This window comes from Lithobates pipiens, unplaced genomic scaffold (assembly GCF_037356315.1).
Source record: "Lithobates pipiens isolate NorthernLeopardFrog02 unplaced genomic scaffold, aLitPip1_a1.2 Scaffold_16, whole genome shotgun sequence".
Taxonomy (NCBI): domain Eukaryota; kingdom Metazoa; phylum Chordata; class Amphibia; order Anura; family Ranidae; genus Lithobates; species Lithobates pipiens.
The window spans coordinates 7695147-7714799 of NW_027507748.1; the positions used below are offsets into that span (position 1 = coordinate 7695147).

Consider the following 19653-nt stretch of genomic DNA (forward strand, 5'->3'; position numbering starts at 1 on the left):
AGATCCCTTTCACACTGGGGCGTTTTTCAGGCGCTTTAGCGTTAAAAAAAAAAAAAAAGCGCCTGAAAGAAGCTGCAACTGCAATCCCAATGTAAAAGCCCCGCGTGCTTTCACACTGAGGCGCTGCGCTGGCAGGGCATCAAAAAGTCCTGCAAGCAGCTTCTTTGCAGCGCTTTTGGAGCGGTGAATACAACGCTCCTAAAGCGCCCCTTCCCATTGAAATCAATGGGAAGCGCCTGAAAAAATGCTATTGGCAGCAGCGTTTTGTGGGCGCTTTTAACCCTTTATTTGGCCACTAGCAGGGGTTAAAAGCACCCCAATAACGCTCGAAAAACGCTGGTAAAGCACTGCTAGTTTAAGCAGCACTTTACAAGCGTTTTTTTTTCGGGCCCTGACATTGTGAAAGGGCTCTTAAAGCACTCGGGGCTTTCACATTGGGACTGCAGATGAAGCTTCTTTCAAGCACTTTACAGGCGCTTTTTTTTAATGCTAAAGTGCCTGAAAAACGCCCCAGTGTGAAAGGGGTCTTAATGCTATGAATTCAACAGCTTGTGCAGACTGATAGGGTATTGGATTGGCCTCGAGGACAGTATCCGGCAGTTGGACAACAGCATATCCTGCATGATGGACATTATCACTTGGTTTGCTGCAAGAGCCATCAACAAAAACTGTTTGTGCAGTAGGAATTGGTACTGAAAGCATATCTGCTCTAGGTGAAGTGTCCTGATGTATTGATTGTGTACGGTCATGAGGTGGTGGTAAGTCATCCTGTTCTCCTTTAAAGCGGAGGTCCACCCTAAAGTGGAACTTCCGCTCATTGGAACCCTCCCAATTGGCACCTTTCAGGGGGGGGGGAGGGGGGTGCAGGTACCTGTACAGTACAAGTATCTGCACCCACTTCCAGCGTAGATTCTGCAGAAGCCACGCCCCTTTCCGCAGAATCTACGCCCCTTTCCGAAGGTCCCCCCTGCTGCCTGCTGGGAAACGCACGGATCCCAGAGACAGCAGGGTCCATCCTTATTGCGCGGCGCGACTCGCACATTCGCTGTAGGGAACCAGGAAATGAAGCCGAAAGGCTCCACTTTCTGATTCCCATACCCAAGATGGTGGCGGCAGCACCTGAGAGACAATCGAGAGATCGGCTTCGGGTGCCGACATCGCGGGCACGCTGGGCGGGTTAGTGTCACTATTTTAAAAGTCAGCAGCTGCAGTATTTGTAGCTGCTGGCTTTAAAAAAAAAAAAAAACGCGGAACTCCCGCTTTAAGACCTAATAAGGCATTCAAAATTGGAGCTGGGCCAGAGTTTGTTTGAACTTTTTATTTTCAGGTTTGGATTGGACAGGAGGACGACTTCATATATAAAAAGGGGAAAGACTAGTGCGCTCAACCTAAGATAACCTACAGAGAGGAAATAATGTATCTAGGAAGCAGCCAGCATAAAAAAGTGTTCTCTGCACCAAATTTAAATAAATAAAAATGAAAATGCGGCGCTACCAAAAAAGTGCTAAATAAATTGAGTGTATGGTATTCTCAAAATAAATGTGGATCAAAATATTATTCACTAAATATAAATACAATGGAAAATAAATATATCAAAAAATCCAACAAATATGTGTGTATGCAATATATGTGCAAAATATGTGAATAAAAAATCGTGGAGAAATATTCAGACCTCTAAATAATCCACATAGACAATCCCAATGCAAACAAACATAATAAAATAACCATATGAAAATTAAAAAAACAATAGTGAATTATCGTGAAAAAAATAAATAATTAAACATTCGATGCAAACACGTGATAGTCCATAAATTAAAGTGCATTAATGACTAATGCCATTGTAAAATTAATAAATAAAGTTCATGCAAAAAATGTGAAGAGGCGATTCCCACAAGTGATAAATCACTGCAAACTTCAGTGCTTAATGGGTGCACCACCTATTTCCCCCAGCCTCTCACCTCCAATATCTGGTATACAGGCACTGTGTACAAGGGGTAACTGCTGGCTTCTATTTCGTTCCCACTGCTTCCCACAGGACGACTTCATACCCACTTAATCTTTGTGCTGACATATGCTGAGTATGTAAAGTTTTGAGGAGTGTGGTAACGTTGTGTGAGGTGTGTAAAGTAGTGTTATGGCCCAAGGTAAATGGTGTTGCCATCTCTACAACCATAGAACAAGAAGCCAAGGCTCTGAGACAAGCAGGCATGCCTTGCACCTGTACTGGAACCACCTTTGAGAAAAAAAGCTACAGGGCGCAGTCTCCCACCATGTTCCCGGGCCAGTACTCCTGACATGGTTCTGCAATTTTCCCTGGCAAACAAGTGAAACATTTTGCCAAAATCAGGGAGGCCGAGGCTCGGGCTGGTAACCATTGCACTTTTCCACATGGCAAAAGCATTTAACATTTCATCAGACCATTTCACAATGTCAGACATTTCAGAGAGGGTTGCTTGTCTCAATATATTGTCATAGAAAGAACAGTCAGGGGAGGCGCTGTAAAACCACAGGAACAATGGCACATCTATGGTGGGCAAAAATCAAAATCTATTGGGGAAAGATCTTGCAAAAGATAAGAGAAATAACTAAAATAAGCGTGACGGCGGATCCTTGGATTGTACTTTTCCACGGAACAAAGAGTAACGAAAAACAAAATCAAGAAACTATCATCCCACACCTCCTTAACGCAGCGAAGAAATTGATTCCTAAAAAGTGGCAGGAGGTGGAAAGTCCAACGATGTGGGAGAGGGTAGATGCAGTTGAAGAGGTGTATAAGATGGAAAAGTTGAGTAGTGGAGAAGATAATAAAAGAGAAGCAGTAATAAAAAATAATGGAAATGTTGGAAAGATTTTAAGAAGGATTGGAGTTACGCAGAATATTTAAGACCATAATAGACCAATATGGGAGGAGGATAAGAGGAGACGGAGGGAAAAACGCTGACATTTAGCTTGGGATAGGGCCGGGGGTGGGGAATGGGAATAAAAAAGAGGTGTATGATTAATAAAAGATATGAATTTAATAAGGGAAAAATATTTAATTTAATTGTTATTGATACTTTCTGATATATAATGAGATGCTACAATGATGTGAAGACGAAAGGAGACAGCGATGAACGGAAAGTTGATTTACAGTGGTGTGAAAAAGTGTTTGCCCCTTCCTCATTTCCTGTTCCTTTGCATGTTTGTCACACTTAAGTGTTTCGGAACATCAAACCAATTTAAACAATAGTCAAGGACAACACAAGTAAACACAAAATGCAATTTGTAAATGAAGGTGTTTATTATTAAAGGTGAAAAAAAATCCAAACCATCATGGCCCTGTGTGAAAAAGTGATTGCCCCCTAAACCTAATAACTGGTTGGGCCACCCTTAGCAGCAACAACTGCAACCAAGCGTTTGCGATAACGTGCAATGAGGCTTTTACAGCGTCCTGGAGGAATTTTGGCCCACTCATCTTTGCAGAATTGTCCTAATTCAGTTACATTAGAGGGTTTTCGAGCATGAACGGCCTTTTTAAGGTCATACCACAACATCTCAATAGGATTCAGGTCAGGACTTTGGCTAGGCCACTCCAAAGTCTTCATTTTGTTTTTCTTCAGCCATTCGGTGGTGGACTTGCTGGTGTGTTTAGGATCATTGTCCTGCTGCAGAACCCAAGTTCGTTTCAGCTTGAGTACACGAACAGATGGTCGGACATTCTCCTTCAGGATCTCTTGGTAGACAGCAGAATTCATAGTTCCTTTTATCACGGCAAGTCTTCCAGGTCCTGAAGCAGCAAAACAGCCCCAGACCATCACACTACCACCACCATATTTTACTGTTGGTATAATGTTCTTTTTATGAAATGCAGTGTTCCTTCTACGCCAGATATACTTGGACACACACCTTCCAAAGAGTTCCACTTTTGTCTCATCGGTCCACAGAATGTTGTCCCAAAAGTCTTGGGGATCATCAAGATGTGTTGTGGAGAAATTGAGACGAGCTTTGATGTTCAGTGGTTTTCTCCTTGGAACTCTGCCATGCAGGCCATTTTTGCCCAGTCTTTTCCTGATGGTGGAGGCATGAACGCTGACCTTAACTGAGGCAAGTGAGGCCTGCAGTTCCTTGGACGTTGTTGTGGGGTCTTTTGTTACCTCTTGGATGAGTCATCGCTGCGCTCTTGGGGTAATTTTGGGCGGCCGGCCACTCCTGGGAAGGTTCACCACTGTTCCATGTCTTCGCCATTTGTGGATAATGGCTCTCACTGTGGTTCGCTGGATTCCCAAAGCTTTGGAAATGGCTTTATAACCCTTTCCAGACTGATAGATCTCAATTACTTTCTTTCTCAATTGTTCCTGAATTTCTTTGGGTCTCGGCATGATGTGTAGCTTTTAAGGATCTTCTGGTGGACCTTACTGTGTCAAGCAGCTCCTATTTAAGTGATGCCTTGATTGTGAACAGGTGTGGCAATAATCAGGCCTGGGTGTGGCTAGAGAAATTGAACTCAGGTGTGGACAACCACAGTTATAGTATGTTTTAACAAGGGGGGCAATCACTTTTTCACACAGGGCCATGATGGTTTGGATTTTTTTTCACCTTTAACCACTTCCCGACCAGCGCACGACGATGTACGTCGACAGCATGGCACGGGCAGGCATATTGGCGTACATGTACGTCCAATATTCGTTGCCGTCGTGCCATCGGGAGCGCGCCGGCAGCGGCGTGCTCCCGCGCTGGTCGGGACCCCCGTGAGTCCGGTCGCGGGACCCGCGGACTCGATCGCCGCGGGCATCCCCGCGATCGTCTCACGGAGTGGCCGAATGGAGGAAATGCTGTATAAACAACATTTTCCCATTCTGCCTAGCAACTAGTGACGCTGATCTCTGCTCCATGTGATTGGAGCAGAGATCAGTGTACACTAAATGAAAGCCCAACCCCCCCACAGTTAGTAACACACCCCTAGGAACACTTAACCCCTACACTGCCACCCACAGGTTAACCCTTTCACTGCCAGTGTCATTTACACAGGAATCACTGCATTTATATAGCAGTGATTACTGTATAAATGACAATGGTCCCAAAAATGTGTCAAAAATGTCCGATGGGTCCCCGACAATGTCGCAGTCACAATAAAAATCGCAGATCGCCGCCATTACTAGTAAAAAAAAAAAATAATAAAAAATTATTAATAAAAATGCTATAAAACTATCCCTATTTTGTAAACGCTATAACTTTTGCGCAAAACCAATCAATAATCGCTTATTGCGTTTTTTTATACCAAAAATATGTAGAAGAATACGTACCTATATTGAGGGAAAAAAAAGTTTTTTTATATATTTTTGGGGGATATTTATTATAACAAAAAGTAAAAAATAATGCGTTTTTTTCAAAATTGTCGCTCTATTTTTGTTTATAGCGCAAAAAATAAAAACCGCAGGGGTGATCAAATACCACCAAAAGAAAGCTCTATTTGTGGGAAAAAAAGGACGTCAATTTTGTTTGGGAGCCACGTCGCACGACCGCGCAATTGTCAGTTAAAGCAACGCAGTGCCGAATCGCAAAAAGTGGTCTGGTCTTTGACCAGCAAATTGGTCCGGTCTGAAAGTGGTTAATAATAAACACCTTCATTTACAAATTGCATTTTGTGTTTACTTGTGTTGTCCTTGACTATTGTTTAAATTGGTTTGATGTTCCGAAACACTTAAGTGTGACAAACATGCAAAGGAACAGGAAATGAGGAAGGGGGCAAACACTTTTTCACACCACTGTATGTGCCTCTAGAGAATTCGCTGACGTGGCCAAAAAAAAAAAAAACAGTCAGGTATCCATTGGCGGCAGTAACCAATCATTCCAAGAAAGGTTAGCAGGTCTTTCTTGGTAAGTGGGCGGGGCAGACCCACTATAGCAACAGTTCTTTTGTGACTGACTTTCCTAACTCCCGGAGACAGCACAAACCCTAGGTACTCAACCTCCTGTCTACACCATTGTAATTTTTTCTTAGACACTTTCAACCATTTCAATAAGGATAGGCTATCAGCTCGGCAGTCCTCCTCTGAAGAACTACAAATCAAAAGATCATCAACGTATTGCAACAGTACAGAACCATGAGGGGCAGTCCAAGGCCTGAGGGTGGCTTGGAGTACTATAGAATAGACCACAGGTGAGTCTATATATCCCTGGGGCATTCTACACCAGGTAAACTGGTGATTGTGTTGGTCAATCGACATAGTAAAAGCAAAGAGTGGCCTTGTCTCCTTATCTACAAGGACAGAGAAAAAAGCATTCTTTAAATCAATTACAGTAAAACATTTGGCTGTTGCTGGAATGGAGGACAGTAGTGATGGAACATCAGGTAAAATGGGTGCTATTGGGACTGAGGTCATTGTACAAATCTGAAGGAGCCATCCGGCTTCTTTACGGGGTTAATAGGTGTGCTGTATGGAAAAATAATTTCCTCCCAGGATTCCATCCTGCAGAAACTTTTTCACCATTGGCACTATGCCATCCATCTTTTCTTTAGAGAGTGGATACTGTTTGTGATGGGAAATGCACCTTCTTTGAGAGTGGCCTTGTATGGTGTGCATTAAACAAGTCCTACATCCAGATCTGATGTATACCAGACCTGGGGGTCTAGATCCTCAAAATCTTCTTCACTATTTTGTTGTGACAGCATCAATGAACCTGGTTTGCATGCTACTATCTCAGAACAACCAAGAGGAAACAGCCTCAAAGAGATAAATTTCCAATTGGTTCAGTGGGAACAGGGACTATTGCGGTATCAGAAAATATTGTGAAACAATCGTTAAAACACAATTACATTTTATTATAATTTAATCCATATAACAGATAATACAAAGACATTGCTGTAGCAGAACCACATTATTAAATCCAATCACAGGACCCAATTGGTTCACGTTCTAAACAATTAAATGTTTTACGGAGATACAGGGATGACGCATAAATCCGACCGGTTTCGCGGTACTAAGAACACCGCTTCCTCAGGGAACGTCACTTTTAAACAATCTAGTATGAAAAATATATATGTAAGTATACAATAATATCATACAAAATATCAAGGAGTTTTTTACAGAAAAAAGGAAATAACAATAACAGCAGTAGTGAATAAACAATACATCAGCATTACATTAGAAAAAAACTGGGGATACTGCGAACTAGAGGGCGGGGATGTGCACTAGAGGCATATAGAATCGTATTTCCAGCGGTAGGTTTACGGTAAAGGTCTGTGGTAAGAGAGCCCGAGGGATGTTTCAAGATATTTAAATCTAAAAATGAAATGTTATTGTTGTCCGCCGTAAAGGTGAATTGTAAATTAAATTGGTTTATATTAAGAACCTTGATGAAACTATCAAGGTCCGATCTGGTACCGGACCACACAATAAATAGGTCATCGATGTAACGGTACCAGCACAGGACAGAATCCAGAAATGGTTGCAAGGTATCCTCCCCAAAGATAAACCTTTCCCACGCACCTAGGTAGAGATTAGCATACGAGGGAGCACAGGAGGTGCCCATGGCCACCCCCTGCTTTTGTAGAAATAACTGATCATTAAATAAAAAATAATTCCTCGTAAGGATAAATTTAAGCAATTTCAAAATAAAACAGTTGAGTGGCCAGGAGGCAGAGACCTGCTCCGGTTTTTTTCTAATGTAATGCTGATGTATTGTTTATTCACTACTGCTGTTATTGTTATTTCCTTTTTTCTGTAAAAAACTCCTTGATATTTTGTATGATATTATTGTATACTTACATATATATTTTTCATACTAGATTGTTTAAAAGTGACGTTCCCTGAGGAAGCGGTGTTCTTAGTACCGCGAAACCGGTCGGATTTATGCGTCATCCCTGTATCTCCGTAAAACATTTAATTGTTTAGAACGTGAACCAATTGGGTCCTGTGATTGGATTTAATAATGTGGTTCTGCTACAGCAATGTCTTTGTATTATCTGTTATATGGATTAAATTATAATAAAATGTAATTGTGTTTTAACGATTGTTTCACAATATTTTCTGATACCGCAATAGTCCCTGTTCCCACTGAACCAATTGGAAATTTATCTCTTTGAGGCTGTTTCCTCTTGGTTGTTCTGAGCTATATGCCCAGTTTTTTCTTATATACGTATTGGGACGATGGTATCCTATTGATTTTGGAGGCTTTTTGACTAACTTGCATGCTACTATAGTGATTTTTATCTGAGGAGATGTCTAGACCTCCTTCAGAGTTGGTTCTAATTGTGATTCCTAGTGGTCCAAACAAGTCTCTTCCCAACAAATTTACAGGACACCTTGGTATTATCCTAAAAGAATGTGAGCATATGGTGTACCCTTCATCATCTTCTATTGGTAGGGGTGGGGTCCTATATGTTTTTGTCAGTATCCCATTAATTCCCAAAGAGGGTTCCGCTGGTTCCCACTTGCCTCTGAAATGATGTTCACAAATAGTACTCCTAGTGGCCCCGCTATCAACGAGATAGGGGAGGAGTCTCCCATTTATTGAAATAACAACCATTGGACTGTCAGTGAAATCATCTGAGACAAAAGGAAAAGCTGGGACACTACCCTCCGGGCCCCATCATTGTTGTTGATTTCCCCATTTGATTGGAAACGTTGGACCTTGTTGGATGGATGCCTGTGGTTGTTGTGTCTGGTTAGGGACAGAGCTGGAATCGGGAGTCTGAGGAGCGGTGGGGTGAGGACATTGACTCGCCCAGTGATCCTCAGCACCGCAATTGAAACATCCAGTTTCTAGAGCGACTCGTCCCTCTTCCATTTCTGCCTCTAAATCTGCCTCTAAAATTTCCCTTCATATTCCCTTGGAAATGTTGTGTGGAGACAGGCGACGGCTTTGGTATATCAAAACAACCTGCTGCATCTTTCTGTGAAAGAGCTTTGCCAAAGTCAGTTCTAGAAAGTGTTGACCATTCAGTAATCATTTGTTTGACTGTGACCACTAAATGGGGTTTGAGATTACTCAGGAAAGTCTGGCTCAATAATGGATCCAAAATTGGCACAATACCCAAACCGGTGTCCTATCATATAAGGTCCTCCATCCAAAAGTGTCCGCTGCGTACTGTGCATGCGCAGTACACAGCAACACAGATTCCGAAAATTGCCGAGGATGAACGGTGCCTGCGCCGTGAGTCCAGGTTCTAGCCCCACCATCCAAGTGGACATAGAGTAGGAATATAAAAGAGCCGAGCGCAGCTCGCCCGCGAGGGACCCTCTAATATTTACAACCCTATGTCCGCTTGGATGGTGAAGCTACCACCTCAACTCAAGGCGCAGGTGCCGTTCAGCTTCGGAGATTTTCCGAAGCTTCGTCTGCTCAGAACTGCGCATGCGCAGTACGGGGCGGACACTATATGATGCCCGGACACTATATTGCAAAACACCGGCTTTCTGTCCATCCGCCATATGATCCACCCAAGAGTTAACTAGGCAGTGATGTACATTCCATTTTCCCATGAAAACAAAACAATTTACCGTGCTTGACTGTCACCTAGCGGTGCAGACAATCCGACAACGGTGTGAATCAATCGGACAATAACTCAACTAAAAAAAAACAGTACTGTCCGTGATACTTTTTTTATACTAATACAGCTACAATCACTTCAAGTCTGTAATGGAATAAATTTGGAACAAGTTCAAGAGTATTTCAGGCATACAATAAACGCACAATCTTGCTCATGGATCTGCTGTTTTGTTTCAGACAAATTTAAATCTTCTATGAAATTAACTTTGCAATGTACATTAATCTGTTTACCTTTCCCAAAATGGCTTTACCCAAATTGTAACTTTATAACCTCGGGGAATACTACTCCCCAAGTATGCCTTTTGGTTCTTGAAACAAAATAGCAGTTCACATATACACACTGCGCAATTCATTCAGTGTGATACTTTTAAAGCAAAGAAGTTATACAATCATACACAAAGTTTACACAATACATTGATCATCAGTCACCACTTCTGTCCCAAACAGAACTAAAACTAAAATTTTTCTAAGGTCACCAAAACCCTTTCTTTTAAGGTCACCCAAACCCTTTCTTCTAAGGTCACCCAAACCTTTTCTTCTAAGGTCACCAAAACCCTTTCTTCTAAGGTCACCAAAACCCTTTCTTCTAAGGTCACCAAAACCCTTTCTTCTAAGGTCACCAAAACCCTTTCTTCTAAGGTCACCAAAACCCTTTCTTCTATGGTCACCAAAACCTTTTCTTCTAAGGTCACCAAAACCTTTTCTTCTAAGGTCACCAAAACCTTTTCTTCTAAGGTCACCAAAACCTTTTCAAGTGTCCCCAAAACACTATATGACCCCTAAGGTCATGACCGGTCAACTTATCTATACTTATGAGAGGTTCTATAACCCAAGAGCAATCTGTGGGATGGAAGCCAAATCACGCACTTGACACCTGGACCCTGGCAAGTCAATTTCACTCAATAAGAATAGAATCAACTTACCGAATCCGTTAAAAGTAGCTTTCCACTTCCTTTAAGGGTAAATAAACATCCATCCCGGACGAGCCCCCAGTGCTGAAAGGGTTAATCCTGTGTCTAGGGTGGTCCCTTCAACCTCTTAGACTTTAGATCCAATGTATTGTATAAATTCAGAGTACTCTGGAATCAATTCTCAAAGCACAAATAAAACCACACACACACCATGGCATCCTTCGAGAACTAATTGTATTGAGTTATCACAAAGTGATTCATATAGTAAATTACACGTCACACAGAATAAGACATGCGCAGTAGACATCAAGAGGATTACAGCTGGTCAAGACAAAACGCTATTGTTCTTTGTTCTAAGCTGACTAAAATAATGTGAGAAAAAGATAACAAGATGTGAGACCGTTCATGATTTCTCCAGTAGCTGAAGGAATGCTGAGAAAATGTGTGAAAGTTTTAGATAAGTGTGTGAGAACAAATGAGTTAGAAGAATCTCATGTTGAGACAGTTATCTGAGAAGTTAAAGGGGTGTTCACTAGTAAATGTCAGAGGGGACAGTTCACATTTTAATGATGAATATTTCTCATTACAACTTTTTTAAGGAGTAAAAGGAGAAGATGATGTGGAGAAAGGACATGTAGTGTACAAGAAAGTAGAAGGTGAGTGACTGTCTCTAAAGCCTATTGTAAACTCAATTGGTAAGGACCTTGTGCAGAATTCCTGACCCTGCAATCCTGCTTCATCATTATGAGGGGTTCCCACCATCCCTGTGCTGAGTTCCCGGGTCTGTACACCCGCTGTGCCCATTATGAGGGGTTCCCACCATCCCTGTGCTGAGTTCCCGGGTCTGTACACCCGCTGTGCCCATTATGAGGGGTTCCCATATAATACAAGATCAAACCTAAGCCCTTTCAGTTTGTATACAATCAGGCAGGCCCTTGCACTACAGTAACATGGTACGGGAGAGCTCACGCCTGGAAACGAAGTGGATTTATCAAGTCCAGTGTTAAGCCCCGTTTGGCATGAACATTGAATGGGATGTCAATGCATTTATCAGTAACAGTTAGGGCCGGTTCACACTGCGGGCGACTGCGATCCGACTTCAGGTCGGTCTCGGTCGCCTCAAGTCGCCTCCAGGTCGCGCTGCATTAAAAACAATGATAGTCAATGGAGCTGTCTTAATATACGCTACTGCAGTAGCTCCGACTTTTAAAAAAGGTTCCTGTACTACTTGGAAACGACTTCTAGGCGACTTGTACCCATTCATGTCAATGTAAGTCGCCTCCCCTGTTCATCTGTAGGCTACTTGCAGGCTACTTGACAGGAAGTCACCCAGCCCCCACTGCAGGCAGCCCCTCCTTTCCATACACATTAGTTTCGTTTTCCTGCTTATCTTGAACTCACACAGACCAAGAGCTCTCTCCTCCAAAATGTCTGCTGTGAACAGGAGAGAACCAGTGGACAATGAGTCCCTGATACGCTTTGTTAGGGAGAGAAGGTGTCTGTATGCCAAGACCGACAAAGCATACCAGTTGATACAAAAAAGGGAGAGTGCCTGGCTGGAGATCTGCAGACTCTCTTTCGAAGACTGGGATGTCTTGTCGCAGGCCGACCGCTCTGCAAAAAGTAAGTTTATATGTCTTTTCTCCTTCACTATGCATGATTGTTGTAGTTCAATTTAGGTCTTGTAGGTCTTCTTTTGCACAGAGAATCGGTGCATAAATGCCCCCTTTCACAACAGTCCTTGGTTCCTCCCCCTAGATCCCCCTGCCATCAAAAATATCACACCAGAGCAACAAAAGCTCCAATTACATGAACATTAGATGAATTGACTGTTCTAATGGTGTCTGAACTGTATTCCCCACGTTTTTGCTTCAAAAAAGCATTGTTTCAATACCAACTTGATGTGCCACGTGACCTGCCACGGCTGCCACGGGACGTGCCACGGGTCCCGTGGCACCCGTGGCAGGTCCCGTGGCACCCGTGGCAGGTCCCGTGGCACCCGTGGCACGTCCGGTGGCAGGTCCCGTGGCACGTCCCGTTGCAGGTCCCGTGGCACCCGTGGCACTTCCCGTGGCACCCGTGGCAGGTCTCGTGGCACGTCTTGTGCCAAGCACGGCACGTCGCGTGGCATGTGACATGGCACATGTGGCAAGGGACGTGGCAGGTCGACAATCCACAACTTGTGGCAAGTGACGTGGAAAGTGGACAATGACATACAGCATATGTACTTGCCTTGTGATCGACATCCGTGTATACTTGAAAAACTTGTCATCAAACCTACGCAAGTTCTCATACATAGCCCAGAACTGCCCTCTGTTATGTCGATTGGCAATGATTGGATGGATCCAGTAGCGACGTCTTCTTGCCATCCTCCTCCGCTTCATTTCTTCTTCTTCCTCTTCCATCAGTACTGCCAAACCAGCTGTTAGGACAGCTGACATGAGGTAACGCACAGAGAGCATTTTGGACACAGAACAACAGGCAAGAACAGGAACAAGGAAGAAGACAGGAACAGGAATGATGTCACAAGGGGTGAAAGCTCACTTGTACAGTTCCCTGTCCTGGAAGCGACTTGTAAGTCGCCCCAAGTCGCGCTGTTAAGTCGGATACAAGTCGTATCCGACTTGGCTTCCCAAGTAGTGTCGCCTCGTGTCGCCCCGTGTGAACCGAGCCTTAGGGTGTATGTATTTTTATTTTTTATTGTGTATTTGTATTGTTATTTATTTTTAGAGTTTTTCTTGGATACCACTCTCGACTCCGACTAATGATCACGGTCTTCCCTCTTAGTTGAATACATTCGATCCTTGGGTGGACTGTTGAATCAAATAATAAATTGATAGACAGAAATGCAAAGATATCCTGTCTGTCTGCTAGTTTCATATATTTTTCTTTTCCCTTTAAAAATTGAGATTTTTCTATATTTTTCTCTTTTTTTTTTTTTTCTCCAACTTTTATAGGATTAGTATTTTAAAACCAGGACTGTTTACATAATGGCAGCCGCCTTGTGATATCTATTTTTCTCCCCTGTAGTAAACTGATGAGGGGATCTGATTACTCGGCGGACAGTCTGCCATTGTGGGGGGGGGGGGGGTCCAGTTTTAACGTTATGTTTTATCGTTACCACCCCCCCGCGATGAGACATCATATGGGCATTATATTTATCACCCATATTGATGTTGAATGGTGTCTATTTTAAACAAATATTATCGTGGGTGCTTTAAGTGCATGTTGGAACGCATGTGCGTTCCATCGGTAATATTTTTCCATAATTAATTTCTGGTCCCTGTGTGCTGGATGCACGGACTATTCCAGTCTTGCCCAGATGTTTGAGGTACTTTCGAGGTGAATATGCGTTCCATTTATAGCATTCTAAGTGGGGAGTTCAGATCGCTGAGCGCACGGCGAATTGAATGTTCCGGTCTCTGCTTTCTTACCCATGTCACTCCTGGGGGGGAGTGGCGTGGGTATTGTTTACTAATAGTGGAGCCAACTCGGGGCCTATTTATTATTCCTTATAAGGGGAGTGGCAACCCACGGCCGACTGGAAGTTCCGGCCGCTGGAATGCACAGAAGTTTCCGGCCGCTGGAATGCACAGAAGTTTCCGGCCGCTGGAATGCACAGAAGTTTCCGGCCGCTGGAATGCACGGAAGTTCCGGCCGCTGCAATGCACGGAAGTTCCGGCCGTTGGAAGGCATGGCAGACCGGAAGTTCTGCATCAGGCCCATACATATGTCACTTCCGGGGGGATTGTTTACTACTCCGGGCGGATGTTTTATTATCAGTGCGACACACACATGCCACTTTTGGGCGCAATGTTTATTATTCCGGGCGGATGGTTCACTACTATTGTGACACACTGGAGGCGTATCATTTATTTCCTTTTTTGCAAGTTAGTTCCGGCTGTTGGAACACACGATGAACCGGAAGTTCCGGTCATTGGAACGCACGGCGGACCGGAAGTTCCGTATTTAGTTCATTTCATTGATCCTTTATGTGATGGAACACACGCTAATCATGGCGGGAATACACATTGCGAAATGGCGGTTTCCTTCACACATGGAAGATAACACCTGCAAAATAATTTTTTTTTTTTTTTTAACATTGATCCTTATATAAAGCTCTCTCTCTATTGTCACGGTCATGCCCCTGATGACGCACGTTCGTGACGAAACGTTGGGCGAATGAGGGACCTGTGACATTGGAAGGAGCACGAGAGTGGTTTCCATCCCTTACGTCTGCTAATACTTTTTATGCTATTTGTATCTCATCTGAAATGTGAGTTTACATTTTTTTTTATTAAAGAGTAATTGACTTATCATGAAGTCTGCGCAATGAAACCATTCTTTTTATATTTTTTATGTGGCCATTGGGGAAATAAATTTTTCTGAGGAGGTATTGAGAAGCGCAAAAATAAGAAAAAAAAAATCCTTTTTGGCTTTTGGACGGTTCCCTCTATGTATATTGGGATAAGGAGGAGTCTGGAAATATGATCTTTTACAATTCAATCTTATGTGCATGTATTATGTGCACTGACGGTAAGAGTCGGTAATATCGGGTGTTGGTGGTGGTTCCCTCTGTCCCTTTCATGAATCAAGACAACGATTTCATTCAGACCGTTTCTCTGGAATCTGTCCATCAATAATTTGAACTTTATATTTATTACTGTTAAAGCGATATATCATATTTTATATTTGACTACATAGTTGAAGGTAAATCTAAAGGAGATTGAATAAGAAAATTGTATAGCTTATGGCCAGTCTTAGTCTGGAGGGTTCAATATTGAGTTGTCCCTTTGCACCTATAACAGCTTCACCTCTTCTGGGAAGGCCGCCCACAAGGTTTAGGAGGGTGTCTATGGGACTGTTTGACCATTCTTCAAGAAGAACTTTTTTTTTTTTTTTTTATATATACCGTGACCAGGGTTGTACAGTGTTACCATAATAACATCATGGTAACACTGCTACCTTGGGGAAGGGATTAGGAATTTTTTTTATTTTTCCTATCACTGTTTTATAAGCAACCATTTTTTTTTTATTTATTTTTTTTTTCTGAATGAAATCCAGTCAGTGTGTACTATTGTGATTATCAAACAAACATATAAAAGCAGCGCTAGCAAGTGGAAAGTGAAACACAACATATATAGATATGTGAACAAATATTAAAAAAAAATGTAAATTGGGTGAAATTACTAAAATTATTAATAACCAGAAGTCATTGGTGTAGATCCCAAATGCATAAAGGTGCAAAAAAAAAAATGAAATGCAAAAAAAAAAAAAAAAAAGTGTATCCCCCTTAGAAGGCCACACTCACCAAACTAGAGGAGTCCTCAACTTTTCAGTGCAAGGATCAAGCAAGTGAACAGCCCCAGAATTGATGATGCAAAAAGTTCCCAAGATGATAAAAACATTCGATGGATACTTGATAGAAAATGCTACACTCCACCGGTAAAAAAAAGAGAAGGAAACCTATATGGTGACAACCATTAGGCTGTGTACAACACTGCGCGCTCTGGCGCTACTTACAGAAGCAGAGAAATAAGAACAAACACTCAGAACTTCTGTGATCGCCGTGCTTTCCACGGAGGCAGGAAATGGCGTCACCGGTTAAGCCGTTGGCCGGAAATTACGCTGATGCGTTTCGCCCCTCCTCCAGGGCGTTCTCAAAGACAGGCCTCCATGGAACGCGCGCTGAACGAGCAGCGATCGCGGAAGTTCTGAGCGTTTATTCTTATGTCTCCCTTTCTGTAAGTAGCACCATAGCGTGCGGTGTTGTATACAGCCTAATGGTGTTTCGCCATATAGGTTTCCTCCTTTTTTTTTTTTTTTTTTTTTTTTTATATCGGTGGAGTGTGACATTTTCTATCAAGTATCCATCGAACGTTTTTATCTTTTGAACTTTGGCATCATCAATTCCGGGGCTGTTCACTTGCTTGATCCTTGCACTGAAAAGTTGAGGACTCCTCTAGGTTGGTGAGTGTGGCGTTTTAAGGAGGATATTCCTTCCTTCCTTCCTTCCTTCCTTCCTTCCTTCCTTCCTTCCTTCCTTCCTTCCTTCCTTCCTTCCTTCCTTTCTTCCTTCCTTTCTTCCTTCCTTCCTTCCTTCCTTCCTTCCTTCCTTCCTTCCTTCCTTCCTTTCTTTCTTTCTTTCTTTCTTTCTTTCTTTCTTTCTTTCTTTTTCGCACCTTTATGCTTTTGGGATCTACACCAATGACTTAGGAATTTCACCCAATTTACGTTTTTGATATTTGTTCACATATCTATATATGTTGTGTTTCACTTTCCACTTGCTAGAGCTGCTTTTATATGTTTATTGTATTTAAAGTTGTGGCACTTTTTTTTTTTTTTTTTTTTTTTGAGGTCGACCGATATATCGGCCGATATTTGGAATTTTTTAATTAATCGGCATCGGCCGATTGTGCTGATAAAAAGGCAGATTATATTATATATTCAGCGCGACTTACAAAAGACTTCTGTAATAGAAGTCAATGTAAGTTGCCTGAAGTTAAAGTGGTTGTAAACCCTTACAAACCACTTTGACCTACAGGTAAGCCTAGATTAAGGCTTACCTGTAGGTCCAAGAAATATCTCCTAAACCTACACGGTTTAGGAGATATTTACCTGAAGACAGCCCCCGCTGTCTACGGCGCACTGGGTAAGCCGCAGATTGCGGCGATATGTCACGAGTGTCGGCTCCCGTGCGCATGCGTGGGAGTGACGTCATCGCTGCTCTGGCGAATCACATCGCCGGAGCAGCGAGACCCACCAAGAAGATGGACGCTCGGAACTACAGGGGACAGCGGTGACTTCGCTGGCTCCTGTGTCAGGTAAGTGACACATAATGGACTACGATGCGATGCGATGCGATGCATAGTCCATTATGCTTTACCTTTGCAGGGAATTACTTCCTCTTTAATCAGTGGAGCGACTTTCCTCCTCTCTGGGCAGTCTGTACATGTAGTCAGTGCTATTCACGGGGCCCCGCCCCCACTCCAAGCTCCGCTCTATCTCTCCCTCCCAGCAAGTCTCCGCTCCGTTTGTGTCCATCATTTTTCTCCACCGCTAAAGAAATATCCTGCGCATGCGCTGTTAATAGCATTGAAGTGGCGCATGCGCGGTAAAGGCCCCCCCCCCCCAATAAAATGCAGCTTATTACAAGCATATCACTGATGATTTGCGGCAATAGGCGTCATCCCGGGACTCATCACGGCGGTCTGTTTGGAGGAACTTTGATCGGTGGTGAGCTTGGTGCAAATCATCAGTGATGTGCTGACTATGTTTTTATGCTTGTAATAAGCTGCATTTTATTGGGGGGGGGGGGGGGGAGATGGTGTTACTCCATCATTGGTGTTTTATTCTGCAGTTTGAGTGTAAGGCCCCTTTCACACAGACGATCCATTCGGATCCGCCTGCCAGTTTTTCAGGCGGACCTGAACGGACGTTCCATAGAGGTCTATGGAGCGTCGGATGTCAGCGGTGACAAGTCCGCTGACATCCGACCCGCTCCGATCCGAAAAAGTGTGACGGAGGAAAAAGCTATTTTTCCATCCGTCATCGGATCGGGGTGACGATGGACACTGCGGTCTGCCGTCACCCGATCTCCCATAGGGGAGAGCGGCGCTGTGTCAGGTCCGTCCCTGCGTAGTGACGCAGCGCAGACGGACCCGTCATCTTCCTGCTCAGTGGAGAGATCGCTCCTCGCTGTGCAAGCAGATATCCACGGGGCGGACCAGCACTGATCTGCACCGTGTGAAAGGACCCTCACACTGTTTTTTCATTATTACTTTTAAATAAATGGAAAAATGGCATATTACGTGTTTTTTTTTTTTATATGATTTTATCCGATTAATCGAAAAAATAATTGGCCGATTTAATCGATTATGAAAATAGTCGTTAGTTGCAGCCTTAGCTGGGTGTATCCTCAAGCCAGGAAATGAGGGCGGGGCTCTGTGTGACTTGCTGGAGCTTGTAATGCACATGGGGAGAAGCTTACAGTGTGCGGTGATATCGGAGGAAGTCGGGAGAGGAGCCGCTACACGAGACTGAAGGGGAGGTCGGAGGGAAGAGAGTGGGGGAGGGGCAGAGAGCTCGGGCATTGGGCTCGCTATCTCTAGAAGAGCTGTCGCTGCTGTGCAAGTCTAACATTTCTCTTTGTGTTTTGTCTCTAGAGGAGGATGACGTTGTGATTATTAAAACTTGTGGTGACCGAGTAACGCTGACCGTGCCCGATGTGGAGGCGGTGACCAAGTTGGTTTGGAAGAAAGGTGATGTCCCCCAGTTTGAGTGGACCACCAATAAGATCACTCTGGAGCCGGGATCTGTCACTATCAAAAACCTGGTACCGGGAGACAGCGGAACGTATGAAGTCGACATTCACTCCACTGACGGCAGTGTTACCAAAAACACCTTCCAGCTGGAAGGTAGGTACCAGGTCTGTCCTCCTAGAGTACGGGAGAGGTCTGCTGGGGACCAATGAGGGGGGGGGACACTCCGTTTATACAAACGGTAATTGCGGTATAGCACCACGGGAGGTTCCAGGAGCCCAACAGAGCAGGTATAGCCGGATTAAAAGGCAACTCCCACTTTTGTTAGAAAAACGCATAGCAAATAATATTCTAGTATAAACGATCGCTACACAAGGCAAATAATTCAATCTTATCAAAAGTCACCTTTTCCTGTTTTTATAACTTCTGCAGCTGCTGTAATTTTCTATCACATTCAATGCGATGTGACAACCTGGAGGCCTCTTGGTGCACATAACGTCCCCAGAAATGTCATTTCCTGCTCCTGTGATTGGCTCGCTGATTTCCCCAGAAGTTTGCGCTGAAATACAAGTCAGATTTTAGGCATCCCCTGCAACACAAATGTCTATTTTGGCCAAAGGGTTGTGCACAGCTGTCTGCCTCCTGCAAGCCCCAGCAACTGGAACAGAGCGCTTCTTATCCTAAAGGGATTTTCAATGTGCCTTACAGGGAATACCGCGAATATCATAAGATAAAGCAATCAACTTTTATTACAAATTTTAAAAAAAACATTAGAAAAGTTAGAGATAAATGTAATGCTAATTTTCCACTAAAGTAGTGACAAACATCACTTGAGGATGTAAAATCCCAAAAGTCCAAGCCACATAATCTTAGGCAAGCGTCATGGGTCAATGTGTTTCGCCATAACAGCTTCATCAGGACCCACCGTATTCAATGACAATGTAACCAAA

At 43.4% G+C, this 19653-nt stretch overlaps 1 protein-coding gene across 4 annotated transcripts in view; it reads left to right on the forward strand.

Moving 5' to 3' along the window:
- LOC143981573 (uncharacterized) overlaps nucleotides 1-19653 on the forward strand; it is a 96195-nt gene that overhangs the window by 39795 nt on the left and 36747 nt on the right. For all 4 annotated transcript variants that reach the window (XM_077479536.1, XM_077479537.1, XM_077479538.1 and 1 more), the window contains 2 exons: nucleotides 11042-11098; nucleotides 18608-18859. In XM_077479536.1, coding sequence (XP_077335662.1) covers nucleotides 11042-11098; nucleotides 18608-18859 — 309 coding nt within the window. The remainder of the gene's footprint in view (nucleotides 1-11041; nucleotides 11099-18607; nucleotides 18860-19653) is intronic.